At 41.2% G+C, this 27,141-nt stretch overlaps 1 protein-coding gene across 1 annotated transcript in view; it reads left to right on the forward strand.

Annotated features, from left to right (window-relative positions):
• The first annotated feature begins 293 nt into the window (after positions 1-293).
• Positions 294-27,141, forward strand: part of pask (PAS domain containing serine/threonine kinase) — a 55,145-nt gene continuing 28,297 nt past the window's right edge. The window contains exons 1-10 of the mRNA XM_078210125.1: positions 294-510; positions 1,919-2,130; positions 3,617-3,787; positions 5,260-5,400; positions 6,809-6,943; positions 11,614-11,740; positions 18,367-18,554; positions 19,814-19,985; positions 22,458-22,550; positions 26,065-26,236. Of these exons, the coding sequence (XP_078066251.1) occupies positions 294-510; positions 1,919-2,130; positions 3,617-3,787; positions 5,260-5,400; positions 6,809-6,943; positions 11,614-11,740; positions 18,367-18,554; positions 19,814-19,985; positions 22,458-22,550; positions 26,065-26,236 (1,628 nt within the window). The remainder of the gene's footprint in view (positions 511-1,918; positions 2,131-3,616; positions 3,788-5,259; positions 5,401-6,808; positions 6,944-11,613; positions 11,741-18,366; positions 18,555-19,813; positions 19,986-22,457; positions 22,551-26,064; positions 26,237-27,141) is intronic.

Raw genomic sequence — 27,141 nt, forward strand, 5'->3', positions numbered from 1 at the left:
ACTTGATCTGGAGGATTTGTTTAGTTCTGTTCGGCTCTTGTAGTTTTACTAACAGTTTACCACATTTCTGTTTTTTATAAAGGAAAGTACATTAGCAATTTTTTTTATAAGTGGGAAAAATCACATTTCTTTCTCTTACTCTTTCACTATCAGCTAAATATTCTGTTTAGCTGATTTGGAATAATGCCCAAAATGTTGTATACAGTGCTGTATTTCTATTAGTAGTTCTGATTGCCCTTTATTTGTACTTTAGGTGAATGATTACATAGCATTGTAAAGTGCCAATGCTAAAGATGGAGTCACAATTTCTGGGCTCCTTGGATAGCAGGTACAGAGCTTTGTCTCCATGTGACAGTTTGGGGAACGGCAAGAGGACAAGGGCAGCTCTGTTTGGCCTTGAAAAGAAGTTAAATGATTCATTTGACCTCAGCAAAACATTTCCCCGGGTAGCAAAGCCTGCATTCCGGAAGGCAGCTCCAGGCACTTATTGGAACCTGGAGTCTTTTACAGGTGGGTTTTTCTTGTATATTGTGCTTTGGAAGATCTCTTTAGGAACATGTACATTTAATTGCAATTTGCAACAAACTGGAAATAATTGAAATGCAGATTGATCAGTTAATAAATGTACACAGCATCACATTCTACTGTAGCACTGTACAGTGTTGTTTGTCTGTAAATCAGGTAATTTATTAGAATTCAATTTCAGACGACACAATGTAAGGTTTGATAGTATATTTAGATTTGTATGATTTTTTTCTATAACCCAGAGTCTGATGGTTTTGCTATTTCACTTCAGAAGTCAGTGCATTTAGCATTTAACAATTTTATATATACTTACAGTAAAACTGTGCTGAGCTTTAATTAACCTACAAGTCAGATTCTGAATCAGTGCTGACAAATCTGTATGTCGCCCCTTATTCCTATTAAAACACTATAACTGTAGTATTCCAGACACTTTCTCTCCATAATCCTAATTGTTACCATTCCTCTTGCATTAATCCCATTAAGAAGTCTCACAACACCAGGTTAAAGTCCAACAGGTTTATTTGGTAGCAAATACCATAAGCTTTCGGAGCGCTGCCCCTTCATCAGATGGAGTGGATATCTGCTCTCAAACAGTGCACAGACACAGAAATCAAGTTACAGAATACTAATTAGAATGCAAATCTCTACAGCCAGCCAGGTCTTAAAGGTACACATTATCTGTACCTTTAAGACCTGGCTGGCTGTAGAGATTTGCATTCTAATTAGTATTCTGTAACTTGATTTCTGTGTCTGTGCACTGTTTGAGAGCAGATATCCACTCCATCTGACGAAGGGGCAGCGCTCCGAAAGCTTATGGTATTTGCTACCAAATAAACCTGTTGGACTTTAACCTGGTGTTGTGAGACTTCTTACTGTGCTCACCCCAGTCCAACGCCGGCATCTCCACATCATTAATCCCATTACACAGCTCTGCACCATTTCCATTATCTCAAACTCCTTGACTATACTAGAGAACTACACAAAGAAATACTATGTATAGTTAGGTATGACCTCCAGCTACACTGAAAGAACTCGTTTCCCAATCCTCACTTCTCAACTGGTATAACTCACCTCCATCCCATGTAACTTGTGTCTCCTATTATCTTGTAACATGGATGATCTCCCTTGCTATGTATGTGTTCAGGCTTTGAGGAAAAGGCATAAGGTTCATGAATCTTAGACTAACTGGCGAATGAATGTGGAGGTGCCACTACTGTTTGTAATCTTTATATACTGGTTGCTTGCATGGTAAAGAGTGCCCTACCTGAGAACTTGATTCCTCTCTCCTTAGAATTGCTCGTGATTTGGGGGAGACAAAAATAAGAAAATATGAAGACAGAAAATGACCAGATTTGACATGACCTTACCAATTATTCTTGCTTACTTCCAACAGGTGAATCTCTGAACTCCTACAGTTATTCCTCTGTGGCCTCTCGAAACCTTCTCTTGACGGATCTCAGTGCATCTTTCTCTTGCCCTGGGTCAGCCTCTAACGTATCGAGCAACTTTTGGAAGCTTCTAGGGGGTGATGGCAGTACTACTCTCCCTGCTGCAGTGCGCAACCCGAACAAAGCCATCCTTACAATAGATGGCCTGACAACAGAGGTACACTACGAAGTCCTTTCTGTTAGCCCTTTCTGTGTAGCTTCAGCATATACAATCTAGTTCACACCAGCTAAGAAAATGTGGGGTGAGGGAAGGGAAGAGGTAGAGCCGCTGTGAACTTGAAGATAGTTAATTGTGTATAATCTTGTCGACATTCTTTGGAAAGAATGAAATACTGAAAGGGACCCTAATATTTACCTAGTCCTATTGGACCTTTTTGTATAAATCCACATACTGAGGCAGGATGGTTTTGTATAGCTGAGAATCTGAATGCTTTGGTACTCTTGGCCAGTTTATGCATAAAATAGATGGAAAATAGTACTGCACCTTTTTGTGTGTTTAATGGTTGGATTTCTCTTGTGCTCCTTCACAATATTTTATTTAGTAGTACATTTTCAAATTATTTGTAGCAAATACCTAAAACTGCAAATTCGCAGTTGGTCTACCATATTGTGCTAAGCCTGTCTGTGCAACATAGTGTATTATGACCATATTGATTTAAATCTTACATTTATACTCTTGACAAATAGAAATGGTGGCATAGTGGTAAATCAAAGGTCCTGGCTGGTGCCCTGGGCACATGGTTCAAATCCCAGCACAGCGGCAGATGGAATTTAAATTCAATAGATTTTTGAAAGAAAATTTGGAATTGACAACTGGTGTTTGGAATGGTGGCCATGAAATTATCATTGTTGTAAAATCCCATCTGGTTCACTAATGTCTTTTTTAAGTAAGGAAATCTGCTGGTCTGCATGTGACTCCAGACCCACATTGTTATAGTTGACTCTTAGGTGTGCTTTGAAATGGCTGAGCAGGCCACTTCGTTAAAGAGCAAGTGATGGGCAACAAATGTTGTCATAGAATAGAATCATAGAATCGTAGAAAACTACACCACAAAAGAGGCCCTTTGGCCCCACAAGTTGTGCCGAACATATCCCTACCTTTTAGGCCTACCTATAACCCTCCATCCTATTAAGTCCCATGTACTCATCCAGGAGTCTCTTAAAAGACTTAAAAGTCCTTGTCGGTGAAGTCCAATTCCTATAAAATAATGAAATTTTAAAAAATTCTTACTGTTGCACAGACTGAGCTGGGGATATTTGCTGCAGCGCCACGCCTGAGTAAATAGCACTTCCCCTAAAATACTGTTAAAATTAATTTACCCCTGCGAATGATATACACGTGTCCTATTGGTAACCTCAGACCTTGATTCCTTTTAAAAAATCAAGGCAGGAAAAGTTCATCTTTGGATGAATGTGCAAAACCCTCTTTCTTCCCCTCTGTGTATCACCCCTTCTTTTCCCCACTTCTTATATTGATCTGTTAGAATAATCATCTGAGGATAAGAGCAAAGAATCTTGTCACCTAGGCTCACCTATCTCTGTTTCCCATGATGGTGTAAATTCTTAGTGAGACATTAGTGATTTTCTTGCTTGCACAGCTTGTTATTCTAATGCCCAATTACTCTTTCTGTATACTCCAACAGATATTAGTGGCCAATGACATGGCTTGTAAGCTGCTTTGCTACAGTAGCAAAGAGCTAATTGGTCAGAAGTTGTCTTTACTTGTATCAAAGTCCAGCCATGCGTTAGAAGAGGTGCTGTACGAAGAACATCCGGAAGTTGATGGACAAGTTATGACCATTTCTGGAAAAGTGGTATGTGATCAAATTAGCACATTCAGTGGTTGCCTTCCCATGTTTCTATTGTGGTGCTCACGGTAATGAGTTACTTCCCTGTCGATGGGTCATTGTTGACTAAATTTGGTATGAACTAGTTTTTACAAACACAGGAAATATTATTTGGATGGAGCCTTGCACAGAAATCATAGAAATCATAGAAACCCTACAGTGCAGAAGGAGGCCATTCGGCCCATCGAGTCTGCACCGACCACAATCCCACCCAGGCCCTACCCCCACATATTTACCTGCTAATCTCTCTAACCTACGCATTTTAGGATTCTAAGGGGCAATTTTTAACCTGGTCAATCAACCTAACCTGCACATCTTTGGACTGTGGGAGGAAACCGGAGCACCCGGAGGAAACCCACGCAGACACGAGGAGAACGTGCAAACTCCACACAGACTTAGGAGGTAAAAGTTCTAAGAGCTACACTGTGGGAGCAATAGAACCAATGTGCATTAAACCAATGTGCATTAAATGTGTGCTAGGGGAGGGAGGTTAACGTACCAGTCCTTGCTCTTGCAAAGGGTGGGATGGGGAAAGTGAGTGTTATCCTGAATTTATGTTGCACATCTAATAGTTGATTTTGGAATGGTATTAACCAACACTTCCTGTTGTACAGTTTGAAGAGATCCAGAATCAAAGAGGAGGGAATATCTATTTCTATATATCCTCCCCAACTCAAAAGATGAATTCAACCAGTAATTTAATACATTAAAGGTTTATATGAACATTTAAATAAACTACAGTAAAATCCTAATTAGTAGGGGATCTGCCCAAAAATTGTTTAAACAGAGCCTTGTGATAGCTGAGGAAGCCCAATTTCTGGATGAATGTATTTCTGTGTAACCCAATATGTCTACAAATGCAGTCCATATCAAAAACAACAGATTCAATTGTCAAATGAATACACAGTGAAGCAGTAAATGTACAAAAAATTCTTTATTCAATTTGTTCACACCTTACAATGGTTTGATCTTGTAAAAGGCCGGTGCTTTGCACTGGAAAATGTCACAGTTAATTCCAGAAAAACTCTAATCTTTTTCTGATTAGTCTGCTGTCTCGGATGTATGTGGTATGGTCCACCATGTTGTCCAATGTGGTCAAGCATGTTTTTGGTGTTTTTGAGCTGCAGAGCAAAGTCCCGCTGCATCTCTACAGGCTTTGGCTAGGAAATCGGGTGGGCATACAGTCTAACTCTGCACTGGTTGGTTGGCACAGTTGCATGACCAGCTTTAGACAAGTTTGGCCAATCCAGAGTTCTCACTGCGGAATTTTGGCTTATGACTGGCACCATTCTATGAGATTTGCTGTTCTGCTGGCTAGCATGGTTGACAAATTCGACATAACCAGAATTTTGTCACCTGAGTTTGATTCATCATGATTTCATTGTACATTCCAGTAATATTTATAATTTTTCCATCATGGTTTGTGTTCTTGTTTCCAGATTGATATTATTAGCAGTGGTGGTGTGGAGATTCCAGTATCAGTCTGGATGAAGTGCATGACTGATGAAGACAGGCAGTGTTGTATTGTGGTGATGGAACCTGTAGAGCGCCTTACTGCCTCTGTCACATTCACAGGCAGCGTGAGTTCAAATATATAGCGGTAATGTGCCACAAAACTAATTTAACAACTTGCATTTATTTTGCATCTTTTAAAATAGTAAAAAATCAAGGTACCTCAAGACAATTATCAAACAAAATTTGACTAGTCACACATTGAGGTAGGTGGCCAAACACTTGGTCCAAGAGGTAGATTTTAAGGAACGGGTTCAAGGAGGAAATGGAGTTGAAGAGACTGGGAGGTTTAAGGGGGGAATTCCAGAGCTTAACGTTGTGCTAGTTTAAGGCATGACCACCAATGGTGGAGCATTTAAAATCAGGATGTGCAAGATCTGGGAATTGAAGTAATATCTTGGAAAATTGTGTGGCTGGAGGACCTAACGGAGATGGGGAAGGATGAGGTCATGGAGGGAATTCAAAATGAGGATGAGAATTTTAAAATCAATGTCTTGCTCATCTGGGTTCAATCAATTGAACTTTTGAATCAACTGCTGTGTCTTTACACAGCAACACTTTGTAGTTTGATAGAGTTGTTGACCTAGAACAAACAGGAAACTGATGAACGTATGTTGATATTTTTAAAAAATTGTCTGTTTTATGGCTATGGTGTACTCAAGTGAGAAATGCAAGATTAACTTTTGAACTTGTGAAATACAGCTGGATACTTAATCTCTATTTCACAGTCTTTACTGAAGCTCCTGGGTGCCCTTTATCTCAGCTGTTCAGCCGAATATCCCACAGTATTATTTGATGAACAGCAGAGAGTTCTTTTAAGTGTCCTGGTCAACATTCCTTCCTGAACCACCATCATCAGAATCATATTAAATGATTATTCTTCTCATTTACTGTGTATGGGACATTGCTATATACAATAAAATAAGTAAAATACTGTGGATGCTGGGATCTGAAACAAGATGTGGAGATGAAACAAGAACAGAAGATGCTGGAAAAACTCAGCAGGTCTGCCAACATCTATCAGGAGAGAAACACTTTGAGTCATAGACCCTTCGTCAGAGTTTTTCTAGTGTCTTCTGCACTCATTTGCGATATGCAAATTTGTTGCCTACCTAACTGCTGGTGTGGGATATGGGTGGTTGCCATTTTGAAATGTCATTAGCATCTGATGCAAAAAGTGGGTGTACCTTTAATTCCTACCTATCTTCACAACACAGTCTGTATCTCGTATTGATCCCTTGCACCCTGTTATACGATACAGTAAACATGCATTTGTGTGGTGATAATTGGGGCTGACTACTAATGTGAGCATAGTATGTTACAGCTGAAAGTACGCTGAATATATGAAAAACATGATTTTTGGATCTCAATAAATAGCGTTGTCTTAGATTTATGGTATTTTCCAGCCATCCATCTACCCTGTGTATTCTAGCTCCATTCATATTTTGAATTAAAAATAATTGTTTCTTTCTTTAGGGAAGAATTGTATCCTGTGATGCATCATTTGCCTATCTCCATGGATACACAGCAGCAGATGAAGTCACAGGCTTTTCAATAACTGATATTATTCCTTCAATAAAGATACCTTCCCCTCACATGAAGATACCAAAGGTTTGAAACTGAATGTGAATGTTGTAAAATAAGACTGGAAAGATGGAGGGCAGTTAGCAAGTTCTTTAAGCTACGGGGAATACACATTAGTTTCATTAAGTAAAAGTTTATTTTGAAGATGTTAAGATGCTTTTCCTGACATTTGTTTTATCGACATGCTGTTAGACTGATACCTCAGTTCGGTACAGACCAACAGGTTGATGTTTTGGAATGCTGCTGATTGCTTCTACCGTCAGACAGCTTTTTAAGGTTCTGAATGCGGTCCAGTTTATTACAGTGAATGTTGAAAGGATTTTGAATAGTTTGTCTGTGGCTGACTTTCTTCCAGTCAGCAGTTCTTCTGAAGGAGACATTGGATAGGCTACATGAGGGATGAGGAGCTGCGTATTATGGAATGGTGGAAGGGAGATGTGCAATTGGCTTCTTCCCTCTCTCCCCATTTTGGCAGCCTACTCACTCCTTGTGAGCCCGCTCCACGGCCATAATGTGCTGTGGGCAAGCTAAATTGCCTAACAGTGGGTCTTTAGCGCCTCAGTGGGGAGGAAGTCCCAACTTCGGGAGCTTTGGGCCAATCTGATGCTCCAACAATCCTGAGAGTGCCAAGCTGGCATTAGTATGCACTGCCGGGACTGCAACCAATCCCAAGAGGAAGGCCCAATGGATCGTGGAGTAAAGTAAGTCCTGGGTATAGGGCAAGGAGGGTGTAATCAGCTTGTGAGGGGGGAGGGTGTTCTACACACTGATCCCCTGAAGATAGTAACCCTTCTTCCCACTCTTTTAAAATCTTTTTAACAAAATGTCCTGCCCGACTGCCCATGCCAACTATATTATGGCGTGGGCAGCATTTTATTGAAGTCTGCTGCCTTGTTAATGAGCTCAATTGATTCTTGATTATATAAATACGGCAAGCGAGCTCCTGATTTTGGAACCTTCCCTCCCACCATGTTACAGGGTGAGTTTGGGCATGGGCTGAAAGGTGGTGAGGTGAGCACCTGTCCTATTTAATGTCACACATCACCCCACACACACACCGCCCCACACACACACAGTGCCCACTCACCGCCACACGCGCACACACACTCGACAGGGACATGTGCAATCCAGCTCTAGGTTGTAGTTGTGAAAAGCCACAGCAGACATATGGAACCATGTTCCAAGGCCAATTTTGCACTGGCACAGCGGAATGGATTTTTTTCAATATTCCAAGCACACTAGGCATGACTGTAACTACAATTGCGCAACTTAAATTCAGTACTGTTAATGTATACATAGATCTAGATATTAAAGATATCAAGGAATATGGGCATGATGTGGAAAAATGGCAAAGAGGTTAAAGATCAGCCATGATCTGGTTGAATAGTGGAGCAGTCTTCAGGGGCAAAATGGCCGACTCCTGCTCCTATATCTTATGTTTCTATGGGTTTGACTAGTACTTTACAACCTAAGCCACAGCCTGATGAGCTTGTTCATTTTACCACTTTATAAAGTCAAAATCACATGAGAACATGTGTATCTATTAAATTAGAATAGAATGCTGTAGGTTCTCAGCTTGATTATTTACATGGATGTTCAGAAGGCATTCAACAAATTTCACATGAGATTGTCAACTACAATGTGAGCATACAGAATTTAAAGTAACTTATGGAATTAATTAAGAGGAGGTGAAGAGTCTGGCTAATAGCTGTATACTTAAATTGACAAACTGACTAATAGTACCTCCAGAATTTGTAAATGACTTGGATGACAGGGTAGAGAACCTTGTGTCTAAATTTCTGGCGACAGCATTAGTTGGTACAATGAAATCGGAGGGAAAGTTACAAAGGGACATCTATAGATTAAATGATTGGACAGATGGTGGACAGAGTTCATGTGGGTAAATAACAAGAAGATAGGCCCATAAATCTCTGTTCATTTACAGTTCCCAAGTCCAGAGATCCCTGATAGCTAGTGGAACAGGTCCAAAAATGATTGAAAAGACTAATGAATGTTGGCCTTTACCTCAAAAATGCTGGAATTTAAAGTCTAAGTTTAAAGTTTATTCATTAATGTCACAAGTAGGCTTACATTAACATTGCAATGAAGTTACTGTGAAAATCCCTTAGTCGCCACACTCTGGCGCCTGTTCGGGTATGCTGCGGGAGAATTTAGCATGGCGAATTCACCTAACCAGCACATCCTTCGGACTGTGGGAGGAAACAAGAGCACCTGGGGAAAACCCACGCAGACATGGGGAGAACGTGCAGACTCCACACAGACAGCGACCCAAGCCGGGAATCGAATCCTGGTGCTGTGAGGCAGCAGTGCTAACCACTGTGCCACAATGTTGCCTCATGCCACCGCGGCGCCCCAATCGTATGGTGAACAGACATGAAAGCCTGAATAGCCTAATCGCATTCCGATAATCTCTGGACTTACTTCATTTACCTAAATAAAGTGAAGTCACATTGTAGTGTAGGCACACAGGTTCACTTGTTTACTGTGCTTTGGTGACGCTGAACTTGAAAATATCCAGTTTAAAAATACAAAATTCATGGAGAGAAAGTGAAGTGGAAGGTAAATGAAGAAACATACACAGGAAGGCTACCAGAGAGGCAAGTACAAGAAAAATATCATATCTTATTATTTGTTCAATTTATTTTTGAACAATGTTATTAAATGAACTTGCTTTGGGTTTAAATCTGTATTCTCTGGATTTTTTTAAAGTAGTCATTAATCTTAAAGCTTTCTCAATAATTATAAAATGACAGATTCTGTTGTCGGCAAGATGTTGGAAAAAATTATAAGGGATAGGATTTATAGTTATTTGGAGAGTAATGAATTGATAGGTGATAGTCAGCATGGTTTTGTGGCAGGTAGGTCGTGCCTTACTAACCTTATTGAGTTTTTTGAGAAAGTGACCAAGGAGGTGGATGGGGGCAAGGCAGTGGACGTGGTATATATGGATTTTAGTAAGGCGTTTGATAAGGTTCACCATGGTAGGCTTCTGCAGAAAATGCAGATGTATGGGATTGGGGGTGATCTAGGAAATTGGATCAGGAATTGGCTAGCGGATAGGAAACAGAGGGTGGTGGTTGATAGTAAATATTCATCATGGAGTGCGGTAACAAGTGGTGTACCTCAGGGATCTGTTTTGGGGCCACTGCTGTTTGTAATATTTATTAATGATCTGGATGAGGGTATAGTTGGGTGGATTAGCAAATTTGCTGATGACACCAAAGTCGGTGGTGTGGTAGACAGTGAGGAAGGGTGTCGTAGTTTGCAGGAAGACTTAGACAGGTTGCAAAGTTGGGCCGAGAGGTGGCGGATGGAGTTTAATGCGGAGAAGTGTGAGGTAATTCACTTTGGTAGGAATAACAGATGTGTTGAGTATAGGGCTAACGGGAGGACTTTGAATAGTGTGGAGGAGCAGAGGGATCTAGGTGTATGTGTGCATAGATCCCTGAAAGTTGGGAATCAAGTAGATAAGGTTGTTAAGAAGGCATATGGTGTCTTGGCGTTTATTGGTAGGGGGATTGAATTTAGGAGTCGTAGCGTTATGTTGCAACTGTACACAACTCTGGTGCGGCCGCACTTGGAGTACTGTGTGCAGTTCTGGTCCCCACATTACAGGAAGGATGTGGAGGCTTTGGAGAGGGTGCAGAGGAGGTTTACCAGGATGTTGCCTGGTATGGAGGGGAGATCCTATGAGGAGAGGCTGAGGGATTTGGGATTGTTTTCGCTGGAAAGGCGGCGGCTAAGAGGGGATCTTATTGAAACATATAAGATGATTAGAGGTTTAGATAGGGTGGATAGTGATAGCCTTTTTCCTCTGATGGAGAAATCCAGCACGAGGGGGCATGGCTTTAAATTGAGGGGGGGTAGTTATAGAACCGATGTCAGGGGTAGGTTCTTTACCCAGAGGGTGGTGAGGGATTGGAATGCCCTGCCAGCATCAGTAGTAAATGCGCCTAGTTTGGGGGCGTTTAAGAGATCCGTAGATAGGTTCATGGACGAAAAGAAATTGGTTTAGGTTGGAGGGTCACAGTTTTTTTTTAACTGGTCGGTGCAACATCGTGGGCCGAAGGGCCTGTTCTGCGCTGTAATGTTCTATGTTCTATGTTCTACAGATGGTCACAACTGCACCGGACTGTGTATTTTTGCACGGTCGTTCATTTCCTTTTCTCAGTATCGAAGGAACCTACCTTGTCTTTTGTTCTCACTCAGAGTGTCTGATCTAAACCAAATGGGTTGAGAAATACTTTCTAGAAAACAACAAGAGGTCAAAATACCACAGGTATTTTTGAACTGAACAATTAAATGTGTTCAACAGAAGATGACTGTATATGAATTGAATGACTTGCTCTCCTTTGACATGTGATTGAGGTGAAACTCTGACATAATATCAAAATAAACCAGGCCGTGTTTTTTCAGTGCATGAGAAGTGTTTATGCACCTTGACAGTTATGAAATCAATACCAAACCAAATTTCAGACACAACACTATCATTTTGTCACAGCTGCGAAAGATCAACTAGTATTTCATAAAAGCTTATTGGGGGGTGAAATGGGACAATAGAGAACAACTGTTTAATAACAGTTGAGAATTGGTGGTAAGAGGTGTTTCAGAAATGCATGGTTTGAAGTGCTTGCCAAGAGTTTTGCCCCCTTTCTACAGTTTGCCTTCTCTTTCAGAACTTGAAAATTCAGCGTGCAGCTGGCAGAGCAAAAGACGGTACTACTTTTCCTCTTAGCATCAAACTCAGCATTAAAGTCCTGGAGGATCAGAGCACTGAGGCTCATCATCAGTTTCAGCCACCAGGTATCAGTTATCTAGGTACAGTATAGAGCTTGCTTGTGTGTCGCCTTAATTTTGCTGGGAGAAAATAGAAATTCAGTAGATGGCAAACAAAACCTTCAATTGGTGTGACTTATGATAGAGATTGTTGTTAAAGAAGTTGGACAAGTTAACCCTGGTTTTATTTTTGAAGTTGCTCAAGTAAAAATTGTGCCAAAAATACACAAACTGATGATACACAATTACAGAATTGTTGCAGTGCAGAAGAAGGCCATTCAGCCCATTGTGGCTCTCTAAATGATCATCATGACTTAGTATCATTCTCCTGCCTTATCCCTGTAACCCAGAACATTGTTTCCATTCAAATAAACATCCAATGGTCCCCTTGATGCCTCAATCAAACCTACCTCCACCACACTTTCAGGCAGTGCACTCCAGAACCAGAGAAAAAAAAATTCTCTCACATTTATTTTTGAACAATGTTATTAAATGAACTTGCTTTGGGTTTAAATCTGTATTCTCTGGATTTTTAAAAAGTAGTCATTAATCTTAAAGCTTTCTCAATAATTATAAAATGACAGATGGCTGCAGAAAGATTTAGACAGTTTAGGAGAGTGGTCCAAGAAGTGGCTGATGAAATTCAACGTGGGCAAGTGCGAGGTCGTACACTTTGGAAAAAAGAATAGAGGCATGGACTATTTTCTAAACGGTGACAAAATTCATAATGCTAAAGTGCAAAGGGACTTGGGAGTCTTAGTCCAGGATTCTCTAAAGGTAAACTTGCAGGTTGAGTCCGTAATTAAGAAAGCAAATGTAATGTTGTCATTTATCTCAAGAGGCTTGGAATACAAAAGCAGGGATGTACTTCTGAGGCTTTATAAAGCACTGGTTAGGCCCCATTTGGAGTACTGTGAGCAATTTTGGGCCCCACACCTCAGGAAGGACATACTGGCACTGGAGCGGGTCCAGCGGAGATTCACACGGATGATCCCAGGAATGGTAGGCCTGACATACGATGAACGTCTGAGGATCATGGGATTATATTCATTGGAGTTTAGGAGGTTGAGGGGAGATCTGATAGAAACTTACAAGATAATGAACGGCTTAGATAGGATGGACGTAGGGAAGTTGTTTCCATTAACAGGGGAGACTAGGACGCGGGGGCACAGCCTTAGAATAAAAGGGAGTCACTTTAGAACAGAGATGAGGAGAAATTTCTTCAGCCAGAGAGTGGTGGGTCTGTGGAATTCATTGCCACAGAGGGCTGTGGAGGCCGAGACGTTGAGCATCTTCAAGACAGAAATTGATAAATTCTTGATTTCTCGAGGAATTAAGGGCTATGGGGAGAGAGCGGGTAAATGGAGTTGAAATCAACCATGATTGAATGGTGGAGTGGACTCGATGGGCCGAATGGCCTTACTTCCGCTCCTATGTCTTATGGTCTTATGGTCTTATTTGCTTCTTTTGTGCCCTCTCATTCTCAATCCTTTTACGAGCAGGAACAGTTTCTCCCCATCTACTGTGTAGTCTCCTCATGATTTTGAACACGTCTATCAAATCTCCTCTTAGCCTTCTCCTTTCCAAAGAGAACTGTCCCAACTTCTCCAATCTATCTTCATAACTGAAGTTTCTCATCCCTGGAACTATTCTTGTAAACCTCTTCTGCATTCTTTCCAATGTGTTTACATCCTTCCTAAAGTGTAGTACCCAGAACTGTACATAGTATTCGAGCTAAGGTCTGACTGGTGTCTTGGACACTTTGAACGTAACCTCCATTCTCTTGAACTCCCTGCCCCTATAAATAAAGCCTAGGATACTCTATATTTTAACTGCTCTCTCCACCTGTCCGACCACATTTAATGATTTATGCACATATACACTCAATTCTCGCTCCTCCTGCACCTTTAGAATTCTACCCCTTATTTTATATTGTTTTTTCATGTTCTTCCTATCAAAATGAAGCACCTCACACATCTCTATCTTTAACTTCATCTGCTTATTCCACCAACTTGTCCTTTTGAAGTTCTACACAGTCCTCCTTACAGTTTGCACACCTGAAAAATAACCATTACTTGCTGTTTCCTATTACTCAGCCAATTCTGTATCCACATTCCTACTGTCCCTTTTATTCCATGAGCTATAATTTTTCTCCCAATTCTGTTGTGTAGCACTGTATCAAATGTCTTTTGGAAGTTCATGTGCACCACATCAACAGCATTACCCTCATCAACCCTTTCTGCTAACCTCTTCAAAAGACTCCAGCAAGTTAGTTAAACACGATTTTCCCTTAAGAAATCCGTGCTGGCTCTTCCGAATCAACCCACATTTTTCCTGTGATTATTAAGTTAATTTTATCCTGAATAATTGTTTCTGGAAACACCCCAGTTTGGGAGCTGCTAGGTTAGGATACCCGATGGGAGTGGAGAGGATTAGCAAAGACTTGATGTGGTTAAAAAGGTGCTGCTGAGGCCGAGGAGTTTCAATTTGATGTGTTATAATAATTTTCTTTAACCTTGTTCCCAGGGGATTGCGTGAATGTGGATGATGGAGGGTTTGATGGGATGCCTGGGGTTCATTGTGTAACTTACACACACCATGATGATATGAAAGGACTTAATAGATCCACTGGTCTTTTGTATTCTTCATTTTCATATTTTTAAAGCTGTTTTTCCCAATGTAGTCCAATGCGCCTTGTTATAAGTCAAAGAGTACATTTGGTCTTTCTCATAGAGTAGTATTATAGAATCTTGCATCACAGAGAGGGACCATTTGGCTGATGTTTTGGAAGCGTTATCAAATTATTTTAGCCACACCCCCATTGCTCTCCTTAACTCAGCTAATATAGCCTCTTCACGAACGTATCTGCATTCTAGGTAATCGTAACTCACTGCGTTAATACAAAATAATTCCTTTGGTTTTTTTTTAAACCAATAATCTGTGCCCTCTGATTACTGACCCTCCTAGTGGAAACAGTTTCTCCTTATTTACTATATCAAAACACTGCTTCTCTATCTGTATCTTACTGATTTCTGATTTTTGTGTCTTTTTATTTCTCATCTTGGTTTTTTATTTTACTTCTGCGCTTTGCTCTCTTGGTTGGGAAGGAATGGGGTTTGCAGGGTAATTGGTGGCAGGTGAAGGGGAGATGCAATTTTTGAACAATGGCAGTTCCCTTTTCACATCTGCTCTTGTTAATCTCTCTTTCCATCATTTCCCCATACTCATTGATTTCTTGCCCCTATTGACCCCCTTCCGCTTTAACTCATTATTGTGACTAAATACTTTGGCTTGTTGCCTAAGCCCTTGCTGACTATAGCTTTATTTAACCCTAACACGCACACAGATGCACACATACACACCCACCCCCACCCCTCTGCTGGAGAGTAGCAAACACCTTTCTCAACACCCCGCCTCCCTCCTCACGATGTGCATGTCCACTATCAGTAAGTGAAAGCACGAGTTGGATGCACAGTAATCATTGCCCACTCTGTGCCAACATATTCTTTAACCACAGCTTTTAAGGAGATCTAGCTACTGCAGCAATGTTAGGGACAGGACTGGATACTACAGGTGCCGGGATTCAGATGTTTCAGGAAGGACAGGGAGGGAGGCAAGAGAGGGGGTGGAGTGGCACTGCTGATCAAGGATAGTGTCACAGCTGTAGAGAAGGTGTATGCTGTGGAGGGATTGTCTACAGAGTCTCTGTGGGTGGAAGTTCGGAGTGGGAAGTGGTCGATCACTTTGCTGGGAGTTTTCTGTAGGCTGCCCAATAGTGACAGGGAGGTGGAGGAGCAGATAGGGAAACAGATCCTGGAGAGTTGCAATAATAGCAAAGTTGTTGTGATGGGAGACTTTAATTTCCCAAACATAGATTGGAATATCCCTAGGGTAAGGGGATTGGATAGGGAGGAGTTCGTTAGGTGTGTTCAGGAGGGTTTCCTGACACAGCATGTGGACAAGCCTACAAGAGGAGAGGCTGTACTTGATCTGATACTGACCAATGAGCCTGGACAGGTGTCAGATCTCTCAGTGGGAGAGCATCTCGGGGATAGCGATCATAACTCTATCTCCTTTATGCTTGCATTGGAAAAAGAGAGGATCAGGCAAGCTAGGAAAGCATTTATATGGAGTAAGGGGAAATATGAAGACATAAGGCAGCAAATTAGAGGAGTAAATTGGAAGGAGGTATTCTAGGGGAAATGTACTGAAGAGAGGTGGCAGTTTTTCAAGGAATGTCTGTCTAGGGTTCTACAGGACAATGTTCCGAGCAGACAGGGAGGAGTTGGTAGGTTAAAGGAACTGTGGTGCACGAAAGCTGTGCGGGACCTAGTTGAGAAGAAAAGGAAAGCGTACAAAAGGTTCAGAGAGCTTGGCGAAGATAGGGATCTAGATGAGCATACGGCTTGTAGGAAGGGACTAAAGAAGGAAATTAGGAGAGCCAGAAGGGGTCATGAGAAGGCCTTGGCAAGTAGAATTAAGGAAAACCCTAAGGCGTTCTATAAATATGTGAAGAGTAAAAGAATGAGACGTGAAGGAATAGGGCCTATAAAAGGTGAAGGCGGGAAAATCTGTACGGAACCAGTAGAAATGGCAGAGGTGCTTAATGAGTATTTTGCCTCGGTTTTCACAGAGGAGAAGGACATGGGTGGATGTACTGTGGGCTTGCGGTGGACTGAAAAGATTGAGTATGTGGACTTTAAGAAAGAGGTTGTGCTGGAATCTTTGAATGGCATCAAGATAGATAAGTCGCCGGGTCCGGATGGGATGTACCCCAGGTTAGTGTGGGAGGCGAGGGAAGAGATTGCAGAGCCTCTGGCGATGATCTTTGCGTCGTCGATGGAGACGGGAGAGGTGCCGGAGGATTGGAGGATTGCGGATGTGGTTCCTATTTTCAAGAAGGGGAATAGGGATAGCCCAGGAAATTACCGACCGGTGAGTCTAACCTCAGTGGTTGGTAAGCTGATGGAGAAGATCCTGAGGGACAGGATTTATGAGCATTTAGAGAGGTTTAATATGCTCAAGAATACTCAGCATGGCTTTGTCAAAGGCAGATCGTGCCTTACGAGCCTGGTGGAGTTCTTCGAAAATGTGACTAAACACATTGACGAAGGGAAAGCGGTAGATGTGGTTTATATGGATTTTAGCAAGGCGTTCGATAAGGTCCCCCATGCAAGGCTTCTCGAAAAAGTGAGAGGGCATGGGATCCAAGGGGCTGCTGCCCTGTGGATCCAGAACTGGCTTGCCTAAAGGAGGCATAGAGTGTGTATAGATGGGTATTTTTCTAATTGGAGGTCGGTCACCAGTGGTGTGCCCCAGGGATCTGTTCTGGGACCCTTGCTGTTTGTCATTTTCATAAATGACCTGGATGAGGAAGTGGAGGGATGGGTTGGTAAGTTTGCCGACGACACGAAGATTGGTGGGGTTGTGGATAGTCTGGAGGGATGTCAGAAGTTACAGAGGGACATAGATAGGATGCAAGACTGGGCGGAGAAGTGGCAGATGGACTTCAACCCAGATAAATGCGTAGTGGTCCATTTTGGCAGGTCAAATGGGATGAAGGAGTACAATATAAAGGGAAAAACTCTTAGTACTGTAGAGGATCAGAAGGACCTTGGAGTCCGGGTCAGATAGGACTCTAAAATCGGCCCCGGAGGTGGAGGAGGTGGTTAAGAAGGCGTATGGTGTGCTGGCCTTTATCAATCGAGGGATTGAGTTTAGGAGTCCGGGTATAATGATGCAGCTATATAAGACCCTCGTCAGACCCCACTTGGAGTACTGTGCTCAGTTCTGGTCGCCTCATTACAGGAAGGATGTGGAAAAGATTGAAAGGGTGCAGAGGAGATTTACAAGGATGTTGCCTGGATTGAGTGGCATGCCTTATGAGGATAGGCTGAGGGAGCTCGATCTTTTCTCCTTGGAGAGACGTAGGATGAGAGGAGACCTAATAGAGGTATATAAGATGTTGAGAGGCATAGGTCGGGTGGACTCTCAGAGGCTTTTTCCCAGGGTGGAAATGGCTGCTCCGAGAGGACACAGGTTTAAGGTGCTGGGGGGTAGGTACAGGGGAAATGTTAGGGGGAAGTTTTTCACACAGAGGGTGGTGGGCGAGTGGAATCGGCTGCCGTCAGTGGTGGTGGAGGCAAACTTAATAGGGTCTTTTAAGAGACTCCTGGATGAGTACATGGGACTTAATAGGATGGAGGGTTATAGGTAGACCTAAAAGATAGGGATATGTTCGGCACAACTTGTGGGGCCGAAGGGCCTGTTTTGTGCTGTCATTTTCTATGTTTCTATGTTAACTTTGCAAGTTCTCAAAACAACTATCCTCTGGCTTCTATGAATGAAATTGTCAATTCAGGTTCAAATTGTGGTTACCTTTGGTACCCTACCCAGGAACGGGATGAAAGTATTCCAGATTCAGTTAATTTGATCTGTCAATCAGGGAGAATGCACTTCCTTAGTGTTGAGTAATAGAAAGCAGGCAGTGCGGCAGTACAATCACCACTGAATAAGCCTGATAGATTTTGTCCAGCGACTGGATGCTTTGATACTGTTTTGTGTGGGGTTCAAATACTTTTTGACTCTTCTGTAATGATTTTGTAAAACAAATTTACTTTGTATAAATGATTTGCTTTATTTTCTTTCCCCAGCTGAATCTAAGGAAGGTGATGCGAATCAGGCAATCACTGGCACAAAGGTGGTTTTCTCAGGAATTGTGTGGGTTTTCACCACCATCAGTGGACTAATCACTCTCCTGCCAGATGGAGCAATCCACAGTTTGAATAATAATTTTGCTCTGATGTTGTTTGGCTATGAGAACAGAGAGTTGCTAGGCAAGGTAAGATTGTGAAAAGCAGTTGCATTAGTGAGGCATTGATTGTCTCTGCTTCCTTGACCCTCTTGGATTGAGTTTCAAATCATTAGAACTCTGCGCTAAATAAGTTCTTCCTCACATTCACCCTGCATCTTTTGCCCAAAACCTTAAATCAATGTCCCCATTATCCTTGTACCATCATCTAATGGGAACACTTTTCCTTGTTTACCTTATCTGCCTGTCATAATCTTGTATATCTCTATCACATTTGCACATAATCTCTTTTGCCGCAAGGAGAACAACTGCTTTAGCTTCTTGAATCAAATCTTTTTGCTAAAATCCTCCATTCCTGGAACCATTCTGGTAAATCTCCCTGAACCTTCTCTAGGACTCTCACATCCTTCCTAAAGTGTGGTGACCAGAACTAGTTGCACTACTCTAGTTGTGGCCTAACTATAGTTTATAAAGTTGAGCATAATTTCCTATCTATTTATGAAGTCCAATATGCTTTGCTAACCACTTTCTCAACATGTCCTTCTTTTTCTTTCCTGAATACTTCACATTCTTGCATATTAAGAGCTTCATCCTCAATGTTTTTCATCCACATTTTCTGTTGCCATATCGTATTCTGACAGGATTACTTGCGCTTGTACCTCCTCAACCTTATTCACTACACTTTGTGCCTTTACGTGCATGCATTGTAAACCTGTCTACAGATTTCTCATAATACTTTACCGCTCCAATTGAATTTGGAACTATTCCTTTCTCTAATACTGTCCAGCATTCTCACTTTATGCACCTTATTCCTCTTTCCTTCTTCCATATGCTAGTGCCCATCTACCTGCCAATTTATTTTAAATCATACGAATAAACCTTCCTGTGAAGAAATTGGTCTCATTCCTGATGAAGTGCAACCCATTCCTTTTGAATAGATGCCTTTTCCTCCAGAACTGCTCTGGATCCTCAGGATTAATCATCAGAGAATTATTTTGGAGCTCCCATTCTAATTGCAAGGGAATTAACAATCTCCTATTTCACCTTTAAGTTTTCTGTTTTGAGAGTGGATGTTTTGAATATTAATAGACAAGATTTGTCTGAATTTATTTTTATCTGCTATTAGCAACAGAGGAATTAACCCAAATTGTTAGCATTTCTGTCGAAACAAACAGAAAAAAATGACTCTCACAAGGTGTGTTGTTTTGTATGTGGGTATGTAAAGAATCTGATTTTAATTCATTTCACCATTTGGATTATTCTGAGATGGAAGTATTTTTACGTTCTAGAATATTACGTTTCTAATTCCTGGTTTCTATGACTATATGGATCCGATTGATGATGGTTTTCTTCCATTACCACCCCTGGATGATGGTGCTGATGAGGTAGAAGTGTGCCGCAATGGTGAGGCGAGTGAAAGGGAGTGTCATAGTTATTCAGTGCTATCTGACAATATGGAGGGTATGTTGAACATCACAAAAGAAACTCTTCACTTGCCTTCACCTTTGTCTAATTCTGTTAATGCTAGCATCTACCCTCTTCCTGCTTCGCTGCTGTAGTTAGTTGTAATGTAAAGTAGATGTGGAAGAAAGAAGGCACCAGCAGTAACAATCCAAATTAAATTTATTTTTGTAAAACTACTAACAAAAACAACACTTGTATTCCAGACAGATTAAGAAGTAAACTTCTGATGCTTTTTTCAGGTGTTAAGTAAACTGATATTCAAGTCTCCATCACAAATTGTGGTAGATTCCAAGCCAGTGGCTATTTGGAGACAGGCCTCTTTTATAGATTAAAAATATTACCTTGACCAAATTGTTTAAGTTAAGCTAAGTAAAGTGATGTGTACTGAGACTGATGTGACACCACATCAGGTCTGAGTCCTGAGAAAGGAGTCTTCAACACCTATTAAACACCGTGTTTGTACTGGGTAATGAAGGATTTAAAACAGGACCACTCATTCTTTGAGACTAGGATTTGTCAGTTCCTGAGAATGCTATTCACTGCATATTTTGGTGTTATTCTTGCTGTTGGATATGTACCAATTGCAGAAAGACCTACAACATGTAATCTTCTGTATACCTAAACTGCAGGCCCAATCTTTTACTATGAATTTTATAATTAAACCCACTGATTTTATAATTTCATAAGCCTTTTCTTAATTTAGTGTTTGGGATTTTATTATGCTTTTCAAACTGTATTCTAAGATTCCGTCTATTTCTTTGAAAACGACATGTTAGTGGCCTGTTTACAGATGAATTAACAGTTTGCTCCATAGAAGAGCGCTGTGAGAAACATAGTTGACTACTTGCAATTACCACAACGTGAATGGCCATCAGCAAAGGGGTATAATCTTTGTCAGTATTGCAGTTAGGAGAACAAAAGTGAACCACAATGAACTGGCCCAGTACAGTCTGAGGTTCCTGGTCAGATTTGAAATTGTAAGTTGATTTTTTTATCTTGGGATGTGGCAGTATTTATTTAATGCCTATCCTAGCCGCCCACTGGGCATTAAGTGTTAACCATATTTCATGACACTGGAATTACACATAGGCCAGACTGGGTAGGGAGAGGTTCCCTTTTGTGAAGGGCCTGAATGAATGAGATGTCATTTTTGCAATATTCTGGTAACTGTCCTGGTCGTTTTCTGTTGCCAGCCCAAAAATAATCACATTTGTTAAATTCAACTTTTCAATTTAACCACGTTGTCATTTGAACTTCAGATTGCCCAGTAGGCTCCAAGGACAGTCCATTAATTACACTTTGTTGAGCTCATAGTTCCACCAGAATGGTTTACCCTAGAAGAAGCAATACAACAGCAAAAGCTTTTTTTAAAAAAAGCACTTAGTAAAATTTCTGAAACTGCTATAATAAACATGCTTGAAGCCCCCAGCCAGTTTTTAATAGCAAGGTTACTGTGTTAATGGGTAAATTCTAGCACTGTGAAAATTGGACAGAATATTAAATCACACCTGTACTCTTACAAAAAGGACTGAATTAGCTGTCTGCATTTATTAGTGCATGGTGTAATATTCAAGAAATAAAAGCTTGGGCAACATATTTGAATTAAAAAGTTGCTGCCATATTTGATGGTGCTAAACTGGTTTTCATAGAATCATAGGATCCCTACAGTGCAGAAAGAGGCCATTTGGCCCATCAAGCCTGCACTGACAATTCTACCCAAGCCCTAACCCCATAACCCCATGTTTTTATCCTGCTAATCCTCCTGACACTGAGGGGCAATTGAGCATGGCTAATCAACCTAATCCATAAATCTTTGGACTGTGGGAGGAAACCAGAGCGTCCGGAGGAAACCCATAGAAACATGGGGAGAACATGCAAACTCCACACAGGCAGTGACCCAAGGCTTGTATTGAACCAGGGGTCCTGGCACTGTGAGACACCTGTGCTGCCCTTTTTCTTTGAAGCCTGATAAGGGTTCTATTCTTTGATTCTGGCCTGTGTGAACTTGACTTTGATCAGATGTGATTTCAGCAGTACAAAACTATGCAGTTCATCTCTAGTATGAACTTTGCTCTGTTATGTCAGAAATTCCTTTTTTCATATGTGGACTTTGGAGGTGGGGAAGAAAAAAGTGATGTTTTGGATTTTTTGGATTGTATTGCAAAAATGCTATTGGTGGTGCTTTTGGCTAGTTTATGTTGGTGCAATTTTTCTCCTGTTTAATACAATGAGAGCATGTAAGACTCTTACATTGTGCAGTCACTGCGAATCCATGGTAAGACTGAATGTAAAATTCATAGTGTCAACATTCAGTGACCTGTCTGCTCAAATTGTTTTCAATGGGTGAATATTTGTTCTTGTACTACAAGTAGAAATGCTTTTATCCCTTATTGACTGACATTCTCTTTTTCTCTTTCTGTGGTATTTCTTTCTTTTTGGCCTGTTTCTCTGGGTTGTGTTTGTGTTTAGATGACCAACATGGTGCAGGTAACATTAACCTACTGGGCAGTGGCATCGAGGCACCTAGCATACTCCCTATAGTATCTTCTACGATGAGAAAAGGTACAGTATGATGAATGGGATTAGGGGTGCGTTTTGGGGAGGTGAAAGGAACAACCTGAATGCATGTAGGTGTTGGAGGGGAAAATGAGCTGTACTGCAGATTACTGTATTCATATTCTGGGTTGAAACCTGAGGATCTTGCTCTGTCTTAAATTAACATTTGACACAATACTTATATTTTTAGCAAAATGTTAAAATTCAATCCGATTTATCATTTCCATTTTATCACCAAAAAAAGTCAACATTAAAGTTGTTGATTGTAGGTACAATGCACATTTGTCAACTGTGGCTCAGTTTTGCCTTTGAGCAAGAAAGTTGTGGTTTCAAATCCCCCTTCATAGATTTGAGTACAAAATCTAGGCTAACATGTCAGTGCAGTATTGAGGGAGTGTTGCACTGTTGGAGCAGTCATCTTTTGGATGAGAGGTTAAGCTGATGCTTCTGGTGAATGTGAAAGATCATGGCGCTACTCGAAGAAAAGGAAGGGATTTCTCGATGTCCTGGCGAACATTTATTCCGCAGCCAGCTTTTCTAAAACTAGATGATTTGCTCATTATTGTGGTGCCATTTGTAGAACCTTGCTGTGTGTCAATTGAGTGTCAAGTTTCCTACATTACAATCATACTTCACCATAAAATGTTTTGGGATGTTCTGAGGTAAAGAAAACCCTCTAGAAATGCAAGTCTTTCTTTGTTGACTCCTAAATAAATTGTTAATTTCTGAAAAAAGAGGAATATTGCTGAATCTTTTTACCTTGCACTCATCAGAACAGTTCACAAGAATACCAATTGTAAAGGGAACAAAACTTTATACTGCAGGAGAAGAGAGTGCTGATTGGATGGCAATTGGATTCTGATTGGTAAAGGCATTACCATGGAGAATACTCGAGGGAACAGTTAACTGCCAAGCTTTTGTTCAAAGTCAAACTAGGAAGGTTAATAATGTGCATGTGCCCAATCCACATATTGTGGAATACGTACCTGATATTGGGTCAGGTTTTCCATCTTTTGTTTAGCCATTGAAAGGAGAAGGCTATTGGCTTGTGCTTTTTCCTCCTATGTTGGCTATTTAGATTGTCTTTAGAAGTAAAGTGGGGGAAAAAGGTGTCAGTGGTGCCATTTCGGAGTGCTTCATCAATTGTTGTATGAGATGTCCTGCATTTCTCCAATTTAAGTCTGAAGTCAAGTTACCTGAGTTCATCCCCTCCCGTGTTTCATCTTCTGTTGAGGAATATGATCTGCAAGGCACGGAACTTGGAAATAGTCTTTTTCTTTTTGCTTCATTTCCCATCAATTTACTCCTTTTTCTTCCTAGCTGGGATATGATAAAGAGGATGCTAGTTACCTTCTGGTATCTTGGCCAAATGTGAACCTTGAGGATGAGTGTTGGTATGCTATTAATGCGAAGGAGGCATTTTAGCAAAGCATATTCTTGTCTTCTTTGAATGTTTGTACAAGTGCTCTTCCAACAATTTTGTTGAAGGCCAACAGGAGTAGAAAACCTGGCTGTTGTCTTTTCCTCCACTAATCCAAGTAAGGTCAGGCTAATTATAGTACCCAGGTGCTCCTATTCTATGTTGGAAATCCTCTTGTTTGCAGAGCAGTGCAGTCATATCCTCCCAATTTCCTCAGTTACCCAATGCAGAAAAGTCATTCTCATTGAATTAGCACTATCCAACAAAGCCTGTTCATAGAAATCATAGAAACACTACTGTACAGAAAGAGGCCATTCGGCCCATCGAGTCTGCAGCGACCACAATCCCACCCAGGCCCTACCCCCATATCCCTACATATTTACTCACTAATCCCTCTAACCTACACATCTCGGGACACTAAGGGCAATTTTTAGCATGGCCAATCAACCTAACCCGCACATCTTTGGACTGTGGGAGGAAACCGGAGCACCCGGAGGAAACCCACGCAGACGCGAGGAGAATGTGCAAACTCTACACAGACAGTGACCCAAGCCGGGAATCGAACCCAGGTCCCTGGAGCTGTGAAGCAGCAGTGCTAACCACTGCGCCACCGTGCCGCCCTAACATTGTTATTTCCTAACAATGCTATCAGGGAATTAGGTTATTTTTGAGATTTAGCCTGAAAAATCAATTATTTTAGCTGAGACTAGCCGAGTAATATAGGACCTTCCTTGTCTGTGACTAGGGATAAACGTCTCTGGCAACTTGTTCTTCAGCTAATTTTTGTCTAGGACCATCCTGAGATCTGATTCAAATTGCTGAACTTATGAACTTTTGTATTCAATCTATGCTTCAATTCTTATGAGTTTGAATTTTGCCTTTGAATATCATCTTCCTTGATACTTGTTTAGCTGGGAGGCATCAGAGAGTTGTAATTGGATGATTCCTTGCGAAAAGAAATCAAAGACTTTTTTGTGTACGACCACTAAATTTCAGACTTCTTGGTCTTTGACGACTCTCACCTCTGGAGTTCTAACTGACAGTTGGGCAGCCATTTGATATCACACATTGATCAGGATATCCTTGCATCTCATCCTACCAAAGCAGATTTCAGAATTTCATTGTTAGGATTATATTACTCCTTTTTATCCTTGCCTACATAGGTTACTACAATAAAGGGGTGCCAATTTAAGACTGAGATGAGGAGGACTTTCTTCTCGGGTATGAGAGTCTTTGGAACAGAGAGCTGTGGGGCAGAGTCATTGAGTATATTTAAGGCTGAGATAGATTTTTGATAGTAAGGGTTATTGGGAAAGGACAGGAAGGTAGCCATGAGGAATGTTGGATGATCCTATTGAATGGCTGAGCAGGCTCAAGGGACTGAACGGCCTCCTCCTGTCCCTATTTCTTATGGTCTTGTTGACAAAATAAGCGCTTTTTGTAAAACACAACAATATTTTTTTTATTCTTTTGAGGTACATATTACTAATATTTCACCAACAGAAATAAAGACTGATTCTAAATTTAAGGAAAAAAGAAACTCTCGGGTTGAGTAATGCCATGAGTGTCTATCTTGCAAATGGGTAGTGATGTTCTCCTTTTAACCTTATTTGTGCAGCTCTGTGCATCCCTTTTTGGCCAGTTAAACAGTTGACCACTTTGGAGCATGTTAGTATTCTAATTACCTGGTCTTATGGTCAGTACTGAACTGAGTCATTTCCCACATTGCTTTGCTTTCACTGGTTTGATATTGAAATGGAGCAGGAAGCTATTTCATGATCAAACTTCCTGATAGCATTGTTGGTAAATGGTGGGCTCTACTGGGGAATTTGCACTGTAATTGAGGAATTTGTGAGGATGTATTATTGCACTGCCCTGTAAATAAAAATATTTTCAACATGAAACATGAAAGCCTACATCAAGAAGTAAGTACTTCATATTTGTGGTCCCTTGGTTTGCCTTCTCAATGTTTATGTATAGTTGTTAGAAGTAGAACCCAATTTATTTGCCAACCTCTTTATTAGCTGTTTGTGTAGCTCTATGTGCTAGTAACCCAGAATCATCACTTAAGTGCTTACTATGTATGGCTTTCTAATTTAGATCCAAGCCCATTGCTTGCTGGAGATGCAGCTCTTATACAGCAGGAAAAAACAAGATGTGGCAATGGTCCGAGTGTCCCAATTTTTACTGGAACCAGCTCAAGGCTACTTGCTGACAGTAGCCTTCCTTCCACTATGTCATCTCCCAAAGTCACCTCCACTCCTTTCAGCAGGTAAATGGACACAAACATGTGAAGAGAAACATGAATTGTAAGAGATACTGGTGCTATTTCCAGAATTAGCATAATATATGCATTCAATTATGAAAGATAAACTGTTGGTCACGTTCTGTTGAACTACCTTGTCTTGAGTAATTCACTGCGAGATGTATCATCAGAGCCTTTTAATAACCGCAGTTGTCCCTGAAAATCTGATGGACGATATCATTCTTGAAGCTGTGCAGACTGAATTTAAATGGAAAGGGTGACTTTAGGATTGTCCCATGCAATTGATATCAGTGCAGACATCAGGGTGGCACAGTGGTTAGCACTGCTGCCTCACAGTGCCAGGGACCCGGATTCAATTCCGGCCTTGGGTGACTGTCTGTGTGGAGTTTGCACGTTCTCCCTCTATCTATCTATTCCTCCAGGTGCTCCGGTTTTCTCCCACAGTCCAAAGAGGTTAGGTGGATTGACCATGCTAAGTTCCGCTTAGTGTCCCAGGATGTGTGGGTTATGGAGATTAGTGGGGTAAATATGTGGGGCAACAGGGATAGAGTCTGGGTAGGATGCTCTGGCATAGAGTTGGTGCAGACTCAATGGGCTAAATGGCCTCCTTCTGCACTGCAGGGATTCTATTCTATGATTCCTCTTTGGCACTCAGTACCAGCAACATGATATAGGCTGCAAGTAGAGCAAAATTCCCTCTACACTGATGTTGAAACATGCTTTAACATCCAGGAGTGGTGCAAGAGGATTGGAGAATTGAAAACTTTACACCCTAATTCAAATAGGGGATGCAAGGATAAACCCATCAACTACAGGCCAGTCATTTTCACCTCAGTGGTGGGAAAGCTTTTAGAAATGGTAATCTGGGACAAAAGTAACGGTCTCTTGGATAATTGTAGATTAATTAAGGA

Source organism: Mustelus asterias, chromosome 3 (assembly GCF_964213995.1).
Source record: "Mustelus asterias chromosome 3, sMusAst1.hap1.1, whole genome shotgun sequence".
NCBI lineage: Eukaryota > Metazoa > Chordata > Chondrichthyes > Carcharhiniformes > Triakidae > Mustelus > Mustelus asterias.